This window comes from Fukomys damarensis, unplaced genomic scaffold (genome assembly GCF_012274545.1).
Source record: "Fukomys damarensis isolate Sample0158 unplaced genomic scaffold, DMR_v1.0_HiC HiC_scaffold_19, whole genome shotgun sequence".
NCBI lineage: Eukaryota > Metazoa > Chordata > Mammalia > Rodentia > Bathyergidae > Fukomys > Fukomys damarensis.
In genome coordinates this window covers 25,541,718-25,563,091 of record NW_022900931.1, presented here as the reverse complement: position 1 = coordinate 25,563,091, position 21,374 = coordinate 25,541,718, and the positions used below count along the sequence as shown (strand labels likewise).

Below are 21,374 nucleotides of genomic sequence, written 5' to 3'. Positions count from 1 at the left end.
TTTTTTTTTTTTTTTTTTTTTTTTTTGTGCTTATGCTTAGATATAAAAGTTTTCATTTATGTTTGTCCTGTCTTACCAGGAATTGTATTGAGAACCATACTGAGACAGGCATCTGGGAGCTGGGCATGGTGGCACAGGCCTGTAATCCCAGCTTCTGGGGAGACTTAGGTAGAAGGATCACAAATTGGAGGCCAGACTGGGGAATTTATTGAGGTCCTATGGGGAGGCATTTGTCCTGTGAGGATAATTAAAAAAAAATTTGGCTTTTTGAGACCACCGTGCAGTTCAGGCTGGCCTTGAACTCACTATATAGCCCAGGCTGGCCTTGAACTTCTAATTCTCCTGTTTCAGCCTCCCAAATGCTGGGATTACAGGCTTGTACCACTATGCCTGGCGTGGGGGAAAATTAAAAAAAAAAATTGAAACATATATTTGGAGATAGGTGTTAGAATGGAAAAAAATGTGTAAAAACTGCCTTGATGGTTTAATTTTACTCATGAAACAATTTCCGGTGATAATAAATACCAACAATATAATGAGGCAGGAAAAGGATGGCAAATTGTTTACAGATTATCTCAAGGAAAATCACTGAAAAGAGGGAAATATCTCAATGTGGTGAAAATGTTAAAATTAGTAGTGATTTTCTTTCTCCTTCATTATACTTGTTTATAGTTTCCAAATTTTTTTTGGTATGAACTCAGTGTGATAATTTTACAGAACAGAAACTTCAAACACCAGGGTAGGGGGCAGGAGGCAGTGGTGGCATCTGTTGCCACCTGGGTCCTGTGCTCCAAAATGTGCAAAGCCATAAGCCTGGAAGTGGCCTGGGCAGGCGGAGGCCTAAGCTTCCCCACGACAGGGATACAAAGAAGAAAGGCAGCCGAGGGAATGGCTGAAGAACTGAGCCAAGTCCTGGTTTAAGCTAAGTCTCCAGGTTCATCTGCCTTGCCTGCTTTGGTAGCAGGTGAAAATGTCCTAGAAGGTGATTTTCTGCAGCATCAGCACCAGGGACATCTGATGGGATTCTGTTAGCATTTCCTGAGCCCCCAACATGGACCAAGCCCCGTTCCAGGCATCAGGACACAGTTTACAGGTTGGACAAGGTCCTTGCTCTCATAGCTCGCATGCTAATGGGGGAAGAGAACACACAGCAAGTGTGAGCAGATGCTGTCAAGAAATTAAGGTGGCGCTAACTCTGAGTGAAAAGGGAGGCTGGTGGGGGCACTGGGGTGGTCAGAAGGCCAAGGGTGTTCCCCTCAGGTGACACCATGACCGGACAGCTGTGGGGTTCCTGAGGAGGGAGCAAGGACCTGAGGAGGACCTGAGGAGCAAATGCAAAGGCTGTGGCCCCACGTTCAGAGTTTATGTGCACAGCAGGAAGGCAGGAGTGGCTGAATACAGGCCCAGGGCATAGTAGACCGGTTTAGTTTTGTCCTGAGGTTTGTGGATGCTTACAGTGTAAAGGTTTTACTGCTACTATAGAGATCTCTTTACAGTGGTACCTTGATTCATGAACTTAATTCTTTGCATGATAGTGGTTGCAAACTGATTTGGGTGAGAACAGAATCAAATTTCCCCATAAGGTCAACCATTGAGCCTAACCATTGAGTTTGATTTGGTTTTCATCCAATTTGGTTTGCAACAAGAATCATGGGAAGAATCAAGATAGTGAACCAAGGTACTACTGTAGTTAATTACTTCAGTGATGTATTTTGGGTGTGGCTAACTGTAGTCTTTTGCCTCTGTCCAACCTGTATTAATTTGGGAGGGGAAAATGTAGTGTAATTGGCTTAACACTGAGTTCTCTGGAAATGTACTCTAGTATTGTTAATGTCATAAAGGTAATCTGGGTGTTTACTTATGGAGAAAACCCTTTAATAGCAATTATGTGACCCTGATAATATCAAGCAAACCAGTTGGCAATAGTATCATGCAAGACAAATTGGATATTAACTTACCATATGAACCAGTTGTGCACCACCCTTAGTCCCAGAGAGGAAATCCATAATTATGGTGTAAACACCAAGACAAGCCAGTTACTGACTTGCAGCTAATTCATACTAAGTGCAGCAGCTACATCTGCACTACTGGTAGAAAAGAATTCAGTAATCTTATAGAGTATCTTAAGATTAATAAAGGTTTATGGTAAAACTATTGGGAATGGGAGTGCAACGGGAAAACTTTGAAACTTAAACTATATGGTGTAAGAAGGAGAGAGAAGTGGGACAGAAAGTCCTATTGAGGAATAGAAAGATGTTTATATGGTTAGGTAAAGGTAATAAAAAGTGATGAGAAATGCATACTAAAAGAAAAAGGGAGAAAAAAATTATAAGGAGAGTTAAAAACGGCATAGAAAAAAAATGAAATAAAACAAGAAAAAAGTAACAAATAAAAAGCAAGGAAAAAGGAAAAAGGAAAATTTCCCAGCCCCAATAAACTGGTGAAGAAGAAAGGAAATAAGAAAAACAAGAAAAATAAAACAACACTGTCAAGAGCCATTCTACATAATTTTTTGGGAAAAACCATTTCCTAATTAAAGTATGACTACCGCTGTCTATGGCCCAATGCTTTCTTACCTGCGACTGCCTATGACAAGCAGAAACGTAACTGTTTTGCCTCCTGATACTTTTAGAACCAAGTAGTCATAAAAAAGAAAGCTTTCACCTGAGGGAGGGACAAATTCTTTATTAGCTTCTACTATTGTAGGAACACTCTCCTTACTGTCCTCATCAGCATAAGGTCCTCATCAGCATAGGATGACTGCCGCTCCCAAGACACCTGATGCTCCCTGCAATAATTGTGTGTACCCAGTAAATGAGGGCCAGCTCAGCCTGTCCACTCTGAAGCACTGACCCCCCAGCCTCCCATATACTTTGAAATTACACAAGTCTATTGTCTGTCTTTGGCCTTCACTGTCCCCATTTCTAGGCATTTGGAGGATTGATTGCCCTCCAATAACACACAAATTTCTCTATGATTTTGAATGTTCCTTCCTCCTTGATAGACTGAACCAGAAGCAAAGTTCCAAGCAGGGATTTCTCCTTCACTGGTCCAGCAGCAGGAAAAGGGGCTATGCCCTCCTCAGCCAGCAGTACCTTGGGGGTAATGTGGACTTGCTTGCTGTGGCAGGATAGCTCAGCTCATGAATGAAGCCACCAGGGGCAACGGCACCTTCATTGTGGGCTGCAACACAGAGACTGGTTCACTGGGAACTGGATGGGCACCAGGTACGAGGTGACCCATGGCAGCAGAGGCTTCATCTTCCACTGTGCGCCCAGAGGGGGTTCAGTTTTTTTTTTTTTGTGGTACCGGGGATTGAACTTGGCTCCTTGCCGCCTGCAAGGCAGGCCACCAAACTGCTGAGCTAAATCCCTGGCCTGGGGGTTCAGTTTTGAGGGTCACATTCTGGTGGAGCTCAGCATTTGGCTGCTTCTCCTGCTTAAACAGCTGATCCAGAGTCAAGAGTCTGTTCACACTGGGGTGAATGGTCCAAAAGGAGACCTTGCCATTGGCAGATGTCTCCCGAACAAACAGATGTCTTTCCTCGTGGAGGGAAAGGCTGTCGCGAATGGAATTCTTCCAGCCTGGCTTGGCAATGTGCTCAAAATGGGGGAAGTGATCCTCAATCCAAGTGTAGATGTCCTTCAGGGTCCTGGGCTTCCTCTCGGTGCTGTTGATGGAGAACTGTGTCATGGCCATGGAGGAGTAGGGCAACCTCTCACACACAGTCCTGCCAGGGTGTTGCTGCTCCCCAGGGCTCCGCCACCTTGACCTGACTCTGCTCCAGGTGACAGTTCTCCTTCTCCTCCACTTCCTGCTTGATGCTGCCGGAGTCCAGTCCATCAGAACTCATCTTCCTGAGCCACTGAAGGTGAGTCTGCTGTCCAGAGTGCAGCCTGCTGCCTCACTGCCGGCACAGCTCTCCCGCCAGTGTCCTGGAGAAACATTCACATTCCTAGCTGCAGGCTTTTCTTGATGAACATTTCTGTACTCTTGGAATCACTGCTGTTTTGGGCTTGAGGCTGCGGTCCTGGAGAGCAAGCTGGGGCTCCCCCACAGCTGATGAGGATGAATTTGTTGGGCCCACTGCTGCCGCTCTCCTTCCTTTGGCAGTCAGTACTGTGATGATGCTCTGGATATCAGCACTGCTACGGATGGCCACCACTTGTGTGTTGGGCATGGTAGGGTGGTTAATAATCTTGATTCCAGCTGGAAACTTGCAAGAGCTGGATTCTGTCACCTCCTTGGAAGCTGGTGTTTGACTAGGCTCCTTTTGGGCAGGGGGTTCTTAGACTCCTCCTCTTCACATATTTCAACTGAAGCATTTTGAACAGGAAGGGGCTGCCTCCAGCTTTTGAGAATCAGTGGCTGATGGGGCTGGTTTTCACTCTGAATCTGTGTTTTCACTCTGCATCGAGAATTACAAGTATGGACCCTCAGGCTGCAGCGACACTGCCCAGGGCCCAACATGGTGCTCTTGGGCCAGCCTGGCCCTGGAGAGCCAGTGGGACTGGAGGGGAGCCCGGCGGGGAGGGCTGTGTGGGTTGGTGCTGGAGCTTTCTGTTTGTTCCACTGTTTGAAATTGGCCTGTATTTGTTTTTTTGTTAGTGTAGTATTTACTTTTAATGGAAGAATTTATACTTCAAGGTGACCCAGTGTTTCATTCGAAAAGTTCTTTCCCAGTAGAAAATAATCATTTTAAGAGTTAGTCTAGGAACTATTAGTTCACAGGGGATATTAAAATGTTTAACATATTTGGGCAAAGTAAGAATGATAAGATTATACAGTACTTTGATTTTTTTTCAACTAGAGATGTTTTTCTGAACAGTGAAGACACTCAGAATTTGGTTTGGTATTTAAATATCCTTGGGAGATATATTACTTATTTCTTTTTGTTTTCTTTTGGTACTGGGGATCGAATTCTGGTCCTTGTGCTTGCAAGGCAGTGGCAGAACCACTGAACCAAATCCCCAGGCTGGTTATTTCTTGCTGTAGAAAATCCACCCAAGGGCCAGGGATTTAGCTCAGTGGTGCTGCTGCCTGCCTTGCCAGCACAAGGTCCCAAGTTTGATCCCTGGTACCAAAAAAAAAAAAAAAAGACACCCAATAATAGCTTAAAACAATTTCTTCTGATGACTGTGGGTTGGCAGTCTGGGTTTCTTTGCTGCTGCCACCCCCTGGGAATGCTCACGGGGCAGGCTGTGGTCACCCAAAAGGTCAGGCGGGGTGGTGGTGTCCCAGGATGGGCATCACAATGCGGCTGTCTGTGGGTAAGGCTCCTCGGCCCACCCCAGGTGGCACCGCCTTCTTTGGTAGACTTCGCGGGGGTTTTGTCACAGCATGGTGGCCAAATGGGATGGAGCAGGACCACAGGCTTGAAGTGACCAAGTCTCTGATGTCACGCAGTCTCACTTCTATTTTTATTTTATTTTTTTGGGTACTGGGATCGAACTCGGGACCTTGTGCTTGCGAGGCAGGCGGCAGCACCACTGAGCTAAATCCCCAGCCCTCACACGGTCCCACTTCTGCCATCCCTTATTGGTCAAAGAAAGTTATTTATTTTGCGAACTTCCAGCCCAACCCCCAAATGAAGGGTGTGAAGAAACAGACTCTGTCTCTGGACAGGAAGAGAAGAAATGACACACTGGGATGTGGACAGGGTGTATGATTTATTTAGGATCACCAGTGTAGGGACCTACTGCAGTAGCCGGTAAGAATCCTTCCACCACGTGTGATGAGTGCTTAACAGTCTTTCTTATATCAATAAAATGGGAATCTGATGCAACCGAGAATTTCTGGCCTTTCTTTGAAATGCAAGCTGCATTTAAAGGTCTAGTGTGTTCAAAATTTAATCGTTCACACCTGTCATTTGAACGACATGCTCTCCTATATGAACACATAAGATAGTGATAGGGAATCCAAGACATAAAGGTGCCTCGAATGACCCGGAAACAGAGAAGGAAACATTGTTTGCATGTTTCAGTAAGAGGGTGAAAGCTCCACCAGCTAGGAGGGAAAGTTTTCTCCACAGCCAGCCTTGAACCAACAGCAGATGGCGCCAAAGGACCTTGGTAGCATCACAGCCGCACTGCAGTTGCCATTCTGTCAATGGTCTGCTTTTTCCTCTTTTTCTTTTCTTTTTTCTTTTTGAGATTCATGTTTTCACGTTGCCCAAGCTGGCCTTGGACTTGTGGGATCCAGTGATCCTCTCACCTCTGCTTCCTGAGATCTAGGATTTCAAGTGCACAACATCATTTTCCCTTCTTTTCTAAATTTCTAATTGCTAAGGGACTGGAGGGTTATCAGTGGTGGTTTAGAGCCCTGACTCAGGAGCTAGACGGCTCACTCAGTTTTGCAATCCCACACTTGCTAGTTGGGTGGCCTGGATGAATTACTTAACTTGGATTTTCTCTTGTGGAATAGGACCATGAATAAAAACCCTATCTCATTCCTGGCACGTTTCCCCAGCGTTAGCCATAACTTGCTGACTTCTCTCCCCTTCTCCACTCCAGAGTTTACATCTCCAATGGTGTGTAATATTGTAAAATGTCCACAACGGCTTTCTTTCTCACCTAGGTTCCATGGGAAGCTTCCTATGACCAACTGACTGGGGAAAAAGCATTTACTCTGATGATATATTGGTATCATCCGGGAGAGGATGAACACAGCATTGTAGTAGAGTCAGTCCCTCCAGGTGATCCTGAAGGGTGATAAGGAGAAACAGCTTCTTGACAGGCACAGCTTTAAGCAGTGTGTTTAGTTATTCATTTTCCTGGAAGAAAAGTAGTCCAGAAAGTAGGGATCTATTCACAGCTAATGGTTTGGATGTTCATGGACTTGAGAGGGGGGAAGGAAATATTAAGAACGATCAGTTACAAAATAGAAAATTAGATGAACCTTTATAAAGTAACGTCAACGTGTGAGGCATTCTTGTCCTACATACTGTGTCTGTGAGCATCATAGTCGTGTGACTATCAAGACGAGGGAGCTGTTTCTGTGAATGCCAGTCCCTTGCTTCCCCAAGCTACTTCATGCTCTCACTGGACTGATGGACAGAGGCCCATAATGTCAGGAGGACAGATTGCAAAGGGGCTCAGCAATGGGACTTTACCTGGTCAAGGCTGATCTGGATACACTTTTTCTTTCTTTTAAAACCAAAGCATTTATTTTGAGTAATCGTTGAAATTGTCAGGATGAAGTGGATGCTGAAACAGCTGCTCCCTTGGGTTTAGGTGCTGTTCCTTCACGGAATCTATGTCTGCATCTGTGAGATGCAATTTTTAGGCACCTCATTCTCCCAGTTCTGGTGGTATTTTGCCTTTGAGCCTCTACACTCCAGTTGTACTTTCTCTTGTGCTTGGCAGGGTCGCCACATTTGCCACACATCGACTTCTGAAGGTGGTAGGCCTCAGAGCCACAGTGGTGGCACAATGTGTGCATCTCATTAGGACACCTTCCAAATGATGACGCTCCCTTCGTCATCTCGCTTGTGCTGCCGAGACCAAAAAGCTGGATACGCTTTTGATAAGTGCCCCGCCTTACACCTGCAGAACCTGAGTAATAATATCATTCTGATATTGTACTCTGATTCCTAGGACTAACCAGCCACCTGGTAGCAGGGATTATATGAGGTTTCTTCTAATGTGACACTTCAGATCTATATCCAGTTTCTTGTACACAATGCTTTTGTGAGCAATGTCATTCTTGGATTTACTGTTTGGTACCAGGAATTGAACTCAGGGAGTCACACTTGCCAGGCAGATGCTGTACCGTTGAGCTACATTCCTGTATTTATCAGTCTTATGGAGGCAGGACATAGTGTGGGAGATACCCTTGCCTTAGGCTCACGATGGACAGGATGGCTTCTGGTTCTTAGAGACCAAAAGAGCTCCTCACTATATTTCCTTAACATCCTGACGTTAACCTCCACTTTTTTCCTCCTGCCATTACCACACTTCCTTGACCTCTGGCATGAACCCAGGGAGCATGTGTTCTGTTTCAGAGGAACTAAGAGTAACCCCATGGTCATTATAATATCATTAGCACTGAGGCTTTGCCCCTCCTGGTGGGCTTTGGTAACCATGCTTAGGCTGTCCAGGTCCATATAAAGTAAAAAGCATCCTCTCCTGACATATGAGTGGAGACTTTCAGTTAACTAGACAGAATCTTCTTTGGTGCCACCCCAGACCCAAGAAACAGTCTGTCAATAAATACCTCAAAACCTAAATCGGACAGGGATACCTTGAATCAAACTTGTTCTTGAGTTTTTCATCAGATCACTCCAGCTCTGTGGAGTGTGTTTTCTTTTAATAAATCTCATTGTTTCTCACTACTTCAGTGTGTGCTGCTCAATTCCTGATTGGTCAGCACTGGTGTGCAGTATAGCATTTACTATGGTTAGAGTTGCTGTATTTAAACACTCTGCCGTGGCATGCCCTCTTCTTTTGTCATCCCTGTAACTTTGTTTAGAAACTTCAGTATAAGCACAGTTTACTTCAGGATAGGTAATTTTGTCATTTGGGACATGGAGTTTTAACACCAAAGATGACTGTAGAATAAGTTACTTGAGATGTTCTTTGTTGTCGTACAGGACATGAAGGACAGCCAGACATCAGGAATGTAGTTTTGCCGAGGAGTAGAGGGCTGAAGCTCTCACAGGCAAACAGCAGCCAACTCTTACCAACCTCAGTTTTTATTAGATACATGCATAATACTTTTATGAGAGTAAACAGTTCTTTACAGATTATCTCTAGCAAAGCATTAGAAAATATTTTTTATGAACACCTGGTTGTAGTTACTCATTTACTTTCTCAAAACAAACTTTTCCGAGAATGTTATTGGATGGTTCTCAAGACTGCAGCCTTGAACTTCTGAGTTGTGGCTCTGTGTGCGGAACCACAGCTGAGGTTCCTATTCCAATCCATGTCCCCATATAACCTTCTCCTCTACAGTTCTTAAAGAATTTCTTTCGTGCTTCTACTCTTTTGTCAACTCTGTCTGTGGGCCTCTGTACCTGACAGGTGGACAACTCAAAAGCATGTCTTCCAAAGGAACTTCTAAGGAAGTAATCACCACTTTCTTGTCCACAAAAAGGTAATCAAAGGCATTTATGTCTTGTGGTGGGCCGAGGAGATGTTATACTGGGACACGGAGGGTAGTTGGGTGCTGAGAACATCACCAAGCTGGGTTCTGCTGAGCAAAGCTGGGCGGCAGCTGAGGACCAATGATTTTCCCTGTGGCTCCGGTTACTGTGCATATAAAAGAGGAATCAAGGAAAAAAGAGGGGCTGAAGCAGCTTCTAGGATCTGCGACCCTCTCTCAGTGAGTGAGACAGAGGTACCTGAAGACTGTATGTGAGGGGTCGGCCTCCTCATTAATGATAGTTAAAATTATAAATCATTATAGAATGGAGGACAGGGTGAGTTGCTCCCTGGAGATCTCAGGATATAAAAATGAGCAAGTCCTAGCCAGGCATGGTGGTGCATGCCTGTAATCCTAGTATTCTGGGAGGCTGAGGCAGGAGGATTACAATTTTGAGCCCAATCTTGGCAATTTAGTGAGCCTATGTCTGGAAAAAAAAAAAAAAAAAGCTTTGGCCAGGGATTTAGCTCAGTGATTCCAGCACCTGCCTTGAAGCACAATGGCTCGAGTTCCATCCCCAGTACCAAAAAGAAACAAAAGAAGTTCTGGGAACATAGCTCAGTGCAAGGGCCCTGGATTCAACCCTCAGTTAAAAAAAAAAAAAAAAAAGAAAGGAAGAAAAAGAAGAAGAAAAAAATAATCAGAAGTCCTTGGGAAACCAGGAAATTGATTTAGGTTTTAATTCTTGTGGGTTCCAAAAAGCCATGGTAGAATTCATTACCCAAGTCTTTCTCAAACACCTTCACTTTCACCCAGTTAAGTATTCTTCACATTTAACTTGTATTCCAAGATCCCAAGTATTAAAAAAAAAAAAAAAAGAAAGAAAGAAAAGAAAACATAACTTGTATTCCAGAGACTAAAACGCTTCATTGTATTGAATTGGGCTACTTCTACCAGAAAAATCAAAAGAAAACTCTTTTTTATACAAATCCTGGAGTGGTCTGGGTCTATTGGACCTTCTGTGATGTTCCGGTGAATGTATGCAAAATGAGTCAGGTGGAGCATAATGCGGGTAAAGATGCCATTTTGCCACTTTTACATATGTGCATACACCTTGCCATCTGTCATACCAAGTGGGTAAACACATAGATTGTGTGTGTGTCCTGTATCCCTCAGGGAAAGGTAATGGGATGTGCAGCTGGCTACTATTATATAAAGTACAGATTTACAGAAGAAAGTAAGGAATGGGTCTGCGGGACCCATTGTCATGCTCAGTGGCTGACTTGACTCCTTGTCACTGACCCAGAGAACTTGGTCTTTACTTGTAAGAATTGTGTTCACTTGCCCAGCACCAAGGAATGAACAAAGAGCAGCAAAAGTGAAGTTTTTGTCAGTCCTGCAAGGCTGAGTGTCTGCTATGCAGGCAGACATATACAGGGCAGTTACAGTGAGGAATCTATCCCTAGCATGCAAGTCCCTGTCCCCAGTTCCCGTTCACTGGCTGAGTACCATGAGGGGTACAGCCTTTCCCACACATCGCCTATGTTTCATTGTCTCCCACTACGGCAGTTTCCTGGTTCCCCTCCCAATCCAAGTTTGGGGTCTTCATAATACCATCCGTACTTTGGGGCTTTCTGAGGAGCAAATGTTCCTGTTTAGAGATTTTATGTGACCTTGCAGTTGCTATGTTTCCACTTAGCCCTCGCTATCTTATTATGAAAATGGATCATTCTGTGCCTGTCTTCCCCCTTCTCCATTCACATCTATTTTTCTCATCTGCCTTACCAGTTTATCTTTACCTCAAGCTCCCATTTGCTTAAGGACCTTTTAGATGTATGAACTTTGTTGTATCCACAGGCTGTTAGGCAATTTTAACGCTAGTAATTTTCCACTCAGAGTTAGCCTCTTTATCTTGAAAATGGACCACTTAGTTTCTGTTTTTTACATACTTCCTACGCTCATACTTCTGCAGAACAGACACATGCAAAGATTTGGCACAAAAATTCATTCAAAGAAGAGAAAAACATAAACAGAATTTGTAACTATGATGATTCACTATCTCAGAAAGATGCTTTCTAAAATAGAAAAAGTTAAAAGGGTATTAAAAGTCAATTTCCATGAGGATGCTTGGCAGAAATTATGAATACAGAAAAATGGCAGCAAGCTATGAATGATTTTAGATATTTCTATGGTTTTGTGGGGGGTGACTTAAATTTTAGATATCACAAAGAATTATTGAAAGTCCAAAATCTTGAACATTCCCATTTTAATGAAACCTCTAACTTTATTGTTAAGTATAGCTAGTTATAAAGGTAATCCTAATCCTAACCCCTGACTCTAATCTTTAAAAGTAACCTAAAATAGGGACAAGGGGAAAACATGAGAACCAAGACATGTCATGTAAAGATACAAGATCCAATGATGAATATAAATGTACTGTATACCTAAAATGTACCAAAAAACCCAATGAGAGAAAAAAATGAAAGTAACATAAAAGAAACTGTTAACTTCTAATCCTAAATCTATCCTAAACAAAGCTCTTCCACTAAACCTTTATTTAGCCTTCACAATTACTCAAACCACAACCCAGAAATCTAACACTAATCCCAAACCTAACCTTAATCATAAAACACAAACTTTACACCAGGACCTAACACCTACACCTCCCTCTACCTGTATCATGTCTAACACTGAACCCTAAACCTAAGCCCTAACTGTGAGCCCTAAGCCCTAACCTTGGCTCCAATCCCTAAAACCAACTCTAACCCTCATAACAAAATTTAACCCTAAACACTAATGTCTAAACCTAACCCTAAGGAAGAGCAGCAGGGTCCATCAGTTTCCTGGGGTGCTGGCAAACCCCTGACCTGCCTGGGGAGGGTGGGCCAAGTGTTTTTGGTCACTCTGTCTGGTTGTATACTGAGTGTGAGTTGGGGGCAGTCAGCAGCCCCAGAGATTGTTTGAAGTCAAGTGTGAGGAAAAGTTCAGTTGAAGAGATCCCAGTAGATGACCTCACTTCCTTCATGATGAAATATTGCTCAGAACCCTGTTGCCAAGCAACACATACCACAACTAACTGACACCTGCTCACAGTTTGGAGACGCAGGACATGTGAGGATGTTTTCTTGCTGCCTCCCAACTTCCCAAGGCTCAGGCCTCAGGAGATCTCGCAGGGGAAGATTCAGCCACATCTGGAGAAACTGGGTCCCCCGTCTCACAAGACGCCTGTGGCCATTTCCTGAGAGGAGTCAAAGTGGGAAACACAGTAGCCGAGGGCAGGTCAGCCAAGGCCAGAGGACTGCCCTGATCCCTCCTGTATGTGTCCAAACCTTCCCTGGGTGTATGTGTATCAGTGTGTGCTCAAGCACATGAGTGAGTGTCAACAAAAAATCTGTGCTGCTCTCATGTCATTATGTGGCAGACCATTCGACAGTTTTCTGAGGTTGTGGCTTAAATCTAAAATGACCCTAAATGTGCTGTGTATCCAGAGCTGGGGCTTTTGGAAGGTGATGAGATCTGTGGGCAGCATACTTACTCATCAATGGATCATTGGAGTCACTGATGACTCTCAAAGCTGAATGTGTTGTTAGGAATTGGGGCCCGATTGGAAGAGGTGGTCATTGTGGGTGTGACTCTGGAGGATGCATTTTGTCCCAGTCTCCTTTTCTCCTCCTCCTCTGATTTCTGGCTGCAGGGGTCAAATAGCTTTCTTCTGCCACGCCCTTGGGTCGTGCTGTTTCTGCCTTGAAGCCAGCCAACCATGAACTAAACTCTCTAAAACCTTGAGTCCAAATAAGCCTCTCCTCTTCTTAAGTTGTGTTGAGTATTGGTCCCAGGGACAAATAAGTGATTAATACAGCTATTGTTTCCATGTTAACCTCCCTTCAAGGTCCCACCCGTGGGTGAAAAGGAGTCAAGTCTGACTCTGAATACTCAAGCTTGCTTTGAGTTTTTGAAGAATGATGTAAGGGAGACCATGGTCAACCATCTTGTGCCATCCCTGCTTCAAGGGAACTCCTTGTTCCTCCATAAATTTTTGCAAAGCTACCAAGCATTTGGGACCATGCAGCAGGTGCTGGATCTACTGTTAAAAAGGTTTGTGCACTGTTATGCCCAAGTCATTAAATCCCCAAAGACCACCAAGGAATCAGGTCCGATGCAATTACAAGAGGAGTTTATTGCAGGCTCGAGCCTGGACCCTCAGGTGTCACCGTCACAGTGGCTTCAGATTGAAAGCCCAGAACCATCTTTGAAGCAGGGTTATATAGGGTTAGGGAGACTCTTTTTATAGGTCCTGTTTTTAGCTCTCATTTACTATTGGATATCTGAGGGGTACTGGGAGGGCACTTACTGGAAAAATTACTAATGCCTATGTTCACAGAATCAATTCCTCTTTTTTAAAAGAACATCTGATTAAACAAATTCTACAAAAGACTACCTATGTAAGCAGTGACTAATGCCTATATTAGCAGTGGCTACCTATATAAGCTGTGACTAATACCTATGTTGGCTAAATCAGTTTCATCAATCCTCCTTTTAAAAAAACATTGATTATTTTAAGCAGGAAGAATTCATCTTTAGATCATAAAAAGATGCCCTAAGACAGCTTGCCCTAAAAAGAGGAACAGAAACACAGGGAGACTGTCACACAGAATGGAATTTTACAGAAGGGACCTTTTGCAGCTTTGTTCTGGGCTAGGGGTGTATAGAGAGGGTGCAGAGGGAGCCCACCTTGACCTGAAAACTTGGTCCTCACATTCCCCCCTTCTCAAGGACCTTGGGGACCCAATCATGGGAATTAGGGCGTTGTCTTCATAAAACTTCCTGCTGAAAGGGGCGATGTGGAACCTAGGGGGAAGGGGATCTTTCTGCAGGTCCGTGTCCTTGTTTAGGGAGGAGAGGATAGGGGGCAAGGTATTCAACTTTTGTACCCTGTTTTATCAACAAGGGAGCCTCAACCTCAGTCCATAGAGTCTCATATTTGGAATGCCAGGTTTCAAGTTTTAACTCCAAAACAGCAACTTTCACAGTCAGCTTGGTATTTTCTTGCAGTAGTTCTTTTTTCTGTTTTTCTTGGATCCCTGTGGTTTGGTCTTATGCCTGCAGTGCCAGTCCCAATTCAGTTGGGCCTCCAGTTTAATTTCAGCTTTTTGCCTGGCATTAACAAATAATTGTTGAACTGCTAGCTCCTGGAGAGGCCTTGGAGAAACAAGAAGAAAATATCTGTTAGGCGGACAGCAATGCCAAAGACTAGGTTTATCTCTCAGATATCTAGATTTGAATTCTTGTAGGAAAGAGCTAAAAATTGGTGAGACCCTTGGTTTTAGAGCACAGGGTTCTAAAGAATCAAGGAACACAATAACCCAATATAATTGGTAATGATCAAGTGACTCCTGAAGCAACCCGTGTTGTGCTGACTCCCAGAAACGAGTACATGAACCCCTTGGCACTGTGGGGGTATGACAAAACAAATGAACTAATAAGTTGATGGCCAGTTGTGGGGGAAACCAGATATATCTTATGCCACCAAGTGCCCAATCAGGCTTGGAGGCCATTTGGTACTGTTCTTTTATATGGTTTGGGCAATATCCTGGGAGCAAAGCAGCATCTCTTATACGAGTGGGTTGAGGGCCTTTATATATTGCCATGTTGCACAATAGAGACATGATTTTTGAGGACAGATCCAATGGAACAGGTACTTGGCTTATGGATGGAGTTCTGATCTTCCTATTATTTCAAAGAAGCGATCGCCTAAGGTGTGCACTCCAAAGGGGCTTTCAGTCATTTTGGTTGGCCTCCTGTAGGACAGAATCTGGTGTTTCCCAATAGTTTCATAGCTTTAAGAGAAAGAAAATTAAACAGGAGGGGAGCATTATAATTCTTCCTGGACACTTGAGAGTTCTTCGTCTTCATGGGGAGGCTGATATTGTTGTCTCAGTATCATTACTTGTACAGAACTTGTTTCCTGCTTAATAAAAGCAATCAATTTATTAATTACATGAGATCCTATTATAAGCAAAATTAAACCTAAAATTAGAGATCTGGCAAGGACTAAAAGCCAGGGGGATGTGAACCAACTTTCATGCCATCCTTGGTTCTGTGTTCTCTCCTTTTTTTCTCTTTCTAGTCCTTTTCTACTTTTAGCCATAGAATCTCTGACTATTTCTGAATGATTAGTATCTGGGGGGGTGCCTGTGACTGAAAAGACCCCTCTTTCTTTGATTGTATTGTAGCTCCTGGACTATACAGCATACCAGTCTTTTTCTTTTCTTGTTTTGTAGTGGAGTTAAAACTGGAACCTGTAGGTTGGAAAACAGGTTTAGATCAAGAGACTAAGACTGAGTTTGGACCAGTGACTGAGGGGGGACCATTAGTAACTCTAAGCTGCTCTTCAAATTGTCTAATAATAAAAAGGACTCCTTGGTCATAGCCTGATTGATATAACCGTAATTCCCAATTTTGTCCAGTTTTCCAGTTAGGAAATTGTTTTCCTAGTGCAGTGAAAGACACCCGGATGGGGCTGCACAGGAAAGAGGAGCATCTTCCATAGAGGGGATTAGAATCTAGTCATGCCTGAGGTACCCTAGTAACTATTATCAAATCATCTTTTACAGGGGGGGTTCCAATAGATCATCCCGGTGGATTCGCATCCCCATTGTTGGCAATAAAAATGCTCAGCTCCCCACCACTTTTTTATCTGTTGTCAGGACCTTCTGCCTCCCGGGCAAACTTAGAAGGACATGTCACAAAGCTTTGCCCTATCCATTAGGTGCCCACATCCTGGTCCTCCTCTCCTTGGGGGAAGGGTGCATCCCTTTCCTGTGTCACCATATTCGGGCTTTCCCTGGGAATCGAGATCCCAACTGCCGACATCCCAGGTCCCTATGGCCAACCTACATAAATCAAATTCAATATCTGGCCATCAAGTCCCCTGGGGGGCCCCGCGGGAAGTAGTATTTATAATCCTTCTTGTGGAGGCATTAATAATCATCCAGGTGATATTTTGGAGTTCATGAGGATTGATAGAATGGCTCTTTGCAACCACTTGGAAAATAAATACCATTAATAGACCAAGCATTCTTAAGCCCCGAAACTATTGCAAAAGATCCAATAATCAAGTAACTATAGCAATTTTAAACCTAGAAAATCTAATATAGGTTGATGGAGTCATTGCTCCTAGCCCTGTTTATCCCATATCAGGGAGGACTATTTTAATTAGGAAAACTAGGATTTAATAATTCTTAGCTTCAGTGGGTATCAGAGGGTTATCGGGATCCTTGATTGATCTCCAAGGACTCAGAGTCTGAGGGGCCAGCCATGGGTTGGCATCCTTTTTCACATGGGAATGATGAATCCAAGCAGTAATCCTGTCCACCGTGACAGGTGTGGGGGTGGGCAACAATACAATATCAAAGGGGAGGAGCGACTCCCAATTATCACCAGTTTCCAAGGTTAATCTAGTCAAGGTCTCTTTTAGGGTTTTATTCATCTTTTCTATTTATCTTGAACTTCATATTTGAATTGGCCCCCATTACCTGAGTTAAATCTTGTATCACTTCTGTTACAAATGCTTATTCATGATCACTGCCTATCAAATTCTAATAAGATCTTACATATTTTGGAAGCCTGTTTTATTTTTATAGGGAAGGCCCCAGGCCATCTAGAAAAATATAACCCCATTATAGGGGGTAAGTATAATCATTTAGAATTTTTGTTTAGTTATCTTTTTGGCTCATATGCCTATCTTAGCATTGTTATTTGTTGTTATATCTCTTTTTTGAATTATTATAGCTATTTTATCAGATTTTTACATTACCTTAAATAACTATATTATATCTTGTTTATTTTTAATGTTTGTCCTCTGCTGTGAGAAGACCATACCTGTATAGACTGCACCACAGATATACCATGTGGCAATCAGGAATCTGTATAAACGCTCTTTTCTTTTGCCCATAAGAGAGCCTGTATGAGTGCCCACAGTTCTGCTCATTGAGCTGACCAATCTAGTGGGGAGGGGTCCTGCTTGGACCACTTTATCTTGAGTCATCTTTGCATAGCCAGCATAGCATACCCTATTTTCCATGAAGCTGTCCCCATCCTTGAACAGGACAAAGTCAGCCACAGGCAGCAGGTCTTTCTGCAGATCTAGATGATTGAAGAACAATTCTTCAGTGACCCCAAGGCAGTTGTGATCAGGGGGCCAGGTTCTGAGGGCAAAAAGTAGCAGGGTTTAAAGTTTTAACTGGAACAATATATAGGTGGGGATTCTCATGGATGAGGGCCTGATATTATGTGACTCTATTATTTGAGAGCCATCAATGTCCTGTTACTCAATAGTTTTAAAAGGCATGAAGAAACCAAACAATTTACTTTTTCCTAAGGTTAAACAAAGAGCTATCTCTTTACAGCTGGATCTAAACTTTAAGATAAATATATCATTGGCTAATTTTTATGGGCCTATTACTTTAATGAGCACCCCTAAAGCAATATGAATTCTTTTTAATCAGATACAAACTAAAAGGCTGGATCACATTTAGGATCCCTGATACAGGGGGCAGCAAAATTAGTTTTGGCTATTTAAATGCTGACTCTTGTTCTTTATCTTATAATAATTATTGTCTTTCTGGGCCCCTTAATCTAATCAGGTATTAAAAACATTTTAATAGAACCTCAATCTATTTTTTTTACAAAAATCTTATTTTGAAAATAAGCATTATAAACACATCACAATAACATATTTAGAATCTAATTCTTTGATGATAGCCAATGTAAACATTTTATAATAACAGATTTAACCATGTTTATTGGGGATATCATCTTCTCAGAAGGTCATTAGTAAATAATGACCAGAATAAACTTTTCTGAATATCTATCTTTTTACTATTGTTAGAAGTCTATTTAGACCTGAATTTATATTTAATTATCTTGACAAAATTTTGACTTATAAAACCAGATTATAAAAATTAACAAATTATTAATATCCTTTTTATCATTTTACTCAAAATATAATTGGACAAACACCTTTTAAACAATCGGGCACAGACAAACATATAAAACAATTTATGAAACAGTGCCTGCAAGGCAGGCGACAGCACCACTGAGCTAAATCTCTAGCCCTAAAATCTCTTTTAATTCAGACTAATCAAAGCTTTTGCAGATCAATTAACAAAAGCCTCTTATAGAATTATAATCAAAAGAAATGAAAACTCTTTGTTACTATAAAAATAAACCTTCTATAACAAACTTGAAACCAACAAGCAAACATACATTTTTTTTATTTAATCACTTCCACATACCTTCTCTGCATACTTAAGTCTTCTGGTCTTATACATCTTTCTTCATATCTTTTCTAACAAGACATACAAAACCTTTTCATATCAAAAGTATATCTCTTTTACACATAGCTTTCTTAATATCTTCCTCTATTTCATTTAGTATTAACTTTTTATAACAAACTTTAACTGTTAAAATATTAAAATGTTCTTTTCCTGTTCTCAGATTATTACATCTTAAAATTTGATTTGCTACCCATAGAACAGTATTAACCTTGAATTTTATCAACAAAATATAAAAGAGCAAATTACCCTTACAATTATAATTTAAGAATTTGCAATGCACAGTTTAAACACACCAATTAAACTTAATTTAAATTGAAACAAAGATACATTTATCAAATAATTAAAATGTTTAACATATATTTTTTTATTTGTACCCTCTGGTGTAAAAGGGCTAAACAATTTTGTTCTTACTTTTTATTTCTTCCATACTTTCAATTTTAGCAACTCTGGGAGAGGGAAGCAGCTTAACTTTCTCCAAAAAGGGGAAACACTGGGATTTGCCTGCAACAATGTCACAGTTTCTGAGAGGCAAATTTATTAAAAGTAAATAGTTTGCACTAATAACTGATTACCATGAAGCAGAAGCTTGAATAGCTCTTAGAATACATTAGACTCCAAATTACTGAAGCCTCAGATAAGCAAAACAAAAGCAGATAACTTCCATTTTATCTAGAGTTGTTCTGGGGGCAAAGTGTGGCTTAGCTGAGATCATGATAACTCACAAAGTTTTTTAAAACATCTTTGATTGCAATTTTATCTTATAGTCCCCCATAAAATTTTTATTAAAATTCTAAATTATATACTTAAAAACAGTTGGTTTAATATTAACATTTTTCATAACCATTAAATATTCCCTTGTCCCGCGATGCAAGACAAACAAAGGGTGGGGGTGTCTCATTTGTCAGACTGGTTCTGTGCTTTCCAGCTCTTTCAGGCCCACTCAGACAAGAGGAGAGTTTCTCGTCGCAAGAGTCTCCATTATGTCCTTTTAAGCACAGCCACAGATTCGCAGGACTGACCCACACAAGCTCCTCAATGCCGGGAGGGCTCTTTAAGCTCAAGTGCCTCCTCCCTTTGTTTTGGTGCACAGATGAGGCTAGCTATGGCTTTTGTAGTTTGTTCCATTCACTCTCCTAACCAAGTCTCTTTCATACACACAGTCACACAAGAGGTTAATATATTCCCTCCCTGGGGCCCTTTTCAAAGACAAACTAGGGAACAACCCAGGGGATCTCACCATTTAGACAGAGGATTTTACTTATTCAACTTCTTTTTGTTCCATTACCAGTGAGCTGGCCTCCATGTCCTAGAAAGGGAACCCAGGAAATCCTGGGGAGTGCCTCTTCCCTTCCAAGCAGGTGGGCAGCCACCTTTTTCAGTATGACTTGGGTCTAAGGTTTAATACTGGTTGTCAGTTCCTTCTTTCCCACTGGAGAATATGACTCTATTCATTTTTCTGCTCAGGGAAAAAGTCAATTTAAAATTAGTGAAAAAGCAACCTAGTGGGGTGTTCTTGGAGCTGGATCTTCAGGATTTTCCTTCTCTTTGGTAACCAATATTGGCTCCAGCAGCTGTGAGGGCAAAAGATGTTTTAACCAACAAGGGTGATTATTTATCAAATCTTCTCAAACAACAATATAAATCTAGAGTGAATCTCACATAATTTGATACTTCCCTTTTTTACCTCCACAGACAAACCAAGAGCTTTCGCTTTCACTTCTTTAAAATGTTCAATCATTAAGAAAAGGGGAAATTATAGCATAATTTGAGACTATTTTATTTTCTGTCACATCTATCTATTTGATCCATTGTCAATTACATCCGTCTTTGTCCACACAAAGAAAAATGAAGAGGCACACAATCACAAAGAACACAAAGAGAAAGACACCAAATGGATCCAAAACAAAAACCGAGGCAATTATTATGTCTATGTGGGAGCAACCCACTTTACCTTAACACACAATCACAGAAAACACATAAAACACAGAGGCCGCAAATCACAGTGATGAGCTCAGATTCAGATTGAGCAACTGATCACTCTCAGATTTAGATTGAGTGAGTGATTGCCCTCAGATTCAGATTTGAGCGAGTGATCGCTCTCAGATCCAGATTGAGTGAGTGATCGCTCTCAGATTCAGATTGAGTGAGTAATCACTCTCAGATTCAGATTCAGGTGAGTGAATGCCGCTCTCAGATTCTGATTCAGTAGGATCGGAAATGTCTTTCATGACCCCACCAGTCGGACTTGCATAGGCCGGTCGGCCCACAACTCAGTCAGCATAAAAAGGTCTGCGGGTTTCAGATCAGAACATGGACAACAAAAAGACAAAAGACAAAAAACAAAACAAAACAAAACAAAAAAACAAAAACAAGAAACAAAGCAAAAGACTCACAGGTGCACGTTCTGCCAGCTGATTTCCTCTGGAGAGAGTCCTGGGGAATTTGGGGATCTCAGACGAGTCCTCAAATGTTATGCCCAAGTCGCGAAGTCCCCAAAGACCACCAAGGAGTCAGGTCTGATGCAATTACAAGAGGAGGTTATTGCAAGCTGGAGCCTGGACTCTCAGGTGTCACCATCGCAGTGGCTTCAGACTGAGAGCCCAAACCATCTTTGAAGCAGGGTTATACAGGGTTAGGGAGACTCTTTTTATAGGTCCTATTTTTAGCTCTTGTTTACTATTGGATATCTGAGGGATACTGGGAGGGCACTTACTGGAAAAATTACTAATGCCTATGTTCACAGAATCAATTCCTCTTTTTTAAAAGAACATCTGATTAAACAAATTCTATAAAAGACTACCTATGTAAGCAGTGACTAATGCCTATATTAGCAGTGGCTACCTATATAAGCTGTGACTAATACCTATGTTGGCTAAATCAGTTTCATCAATCCTCCTTTTAAAAAAACATTGATTATTTTAAGCAGAAAGAATTCATCTTTAGATCATAAAAAGA

The 21,374-nt window shown here is 42.0% G+C and overlaps 2 protein-coding genes and 1 pseudogene across 2 annotated transcripts in view; 1 reads left to right on the top strand and 2 right to left on the bottom strand.

The window, feature by feature from the left end:
• Nucleotides 1–2,924: 2,924 nt before the first annotated feature.
• Nucleotides 2,925–4,470, bottom strand: LOC104853652 (annotated as a pseudogene).
• Nucleotides 4,471–7,188: 2,718 nt separating this feature from the next.
• LOC104853629 (60S ribosomal protein L37-like) lies at nt 7,189–7,482 on the bottom strand. The gene has a single exon (XM_033765927.1). The coding sequence runs from the start codon at nt 7,480–7,482 to the stop codon at nt 7,189–7,191; it is 294 nt and encodes a 97-aa protein (XP_033621818.1).
• A 4,658-nt stretch (nt 7,483–12,140) lies between these two features.
• The window catches only part of LOC104850747 (antigen WC1.1), a 186,237-nt gene continuing 177,003 nt past the window's right edge, over nt 12,141–21,374 (top strand). The window contains 2 exon segments of the mRNA XM_033766309.1: nt 12,141–12,396; nt 12,971–13,176. Coding sequence (XP_033622200.1) covers nt 12,199–12,396; nt 12,971–13,176 — 404 coding nt within the window. The 5' untranslated portion in view covers nt 12,141–12,198.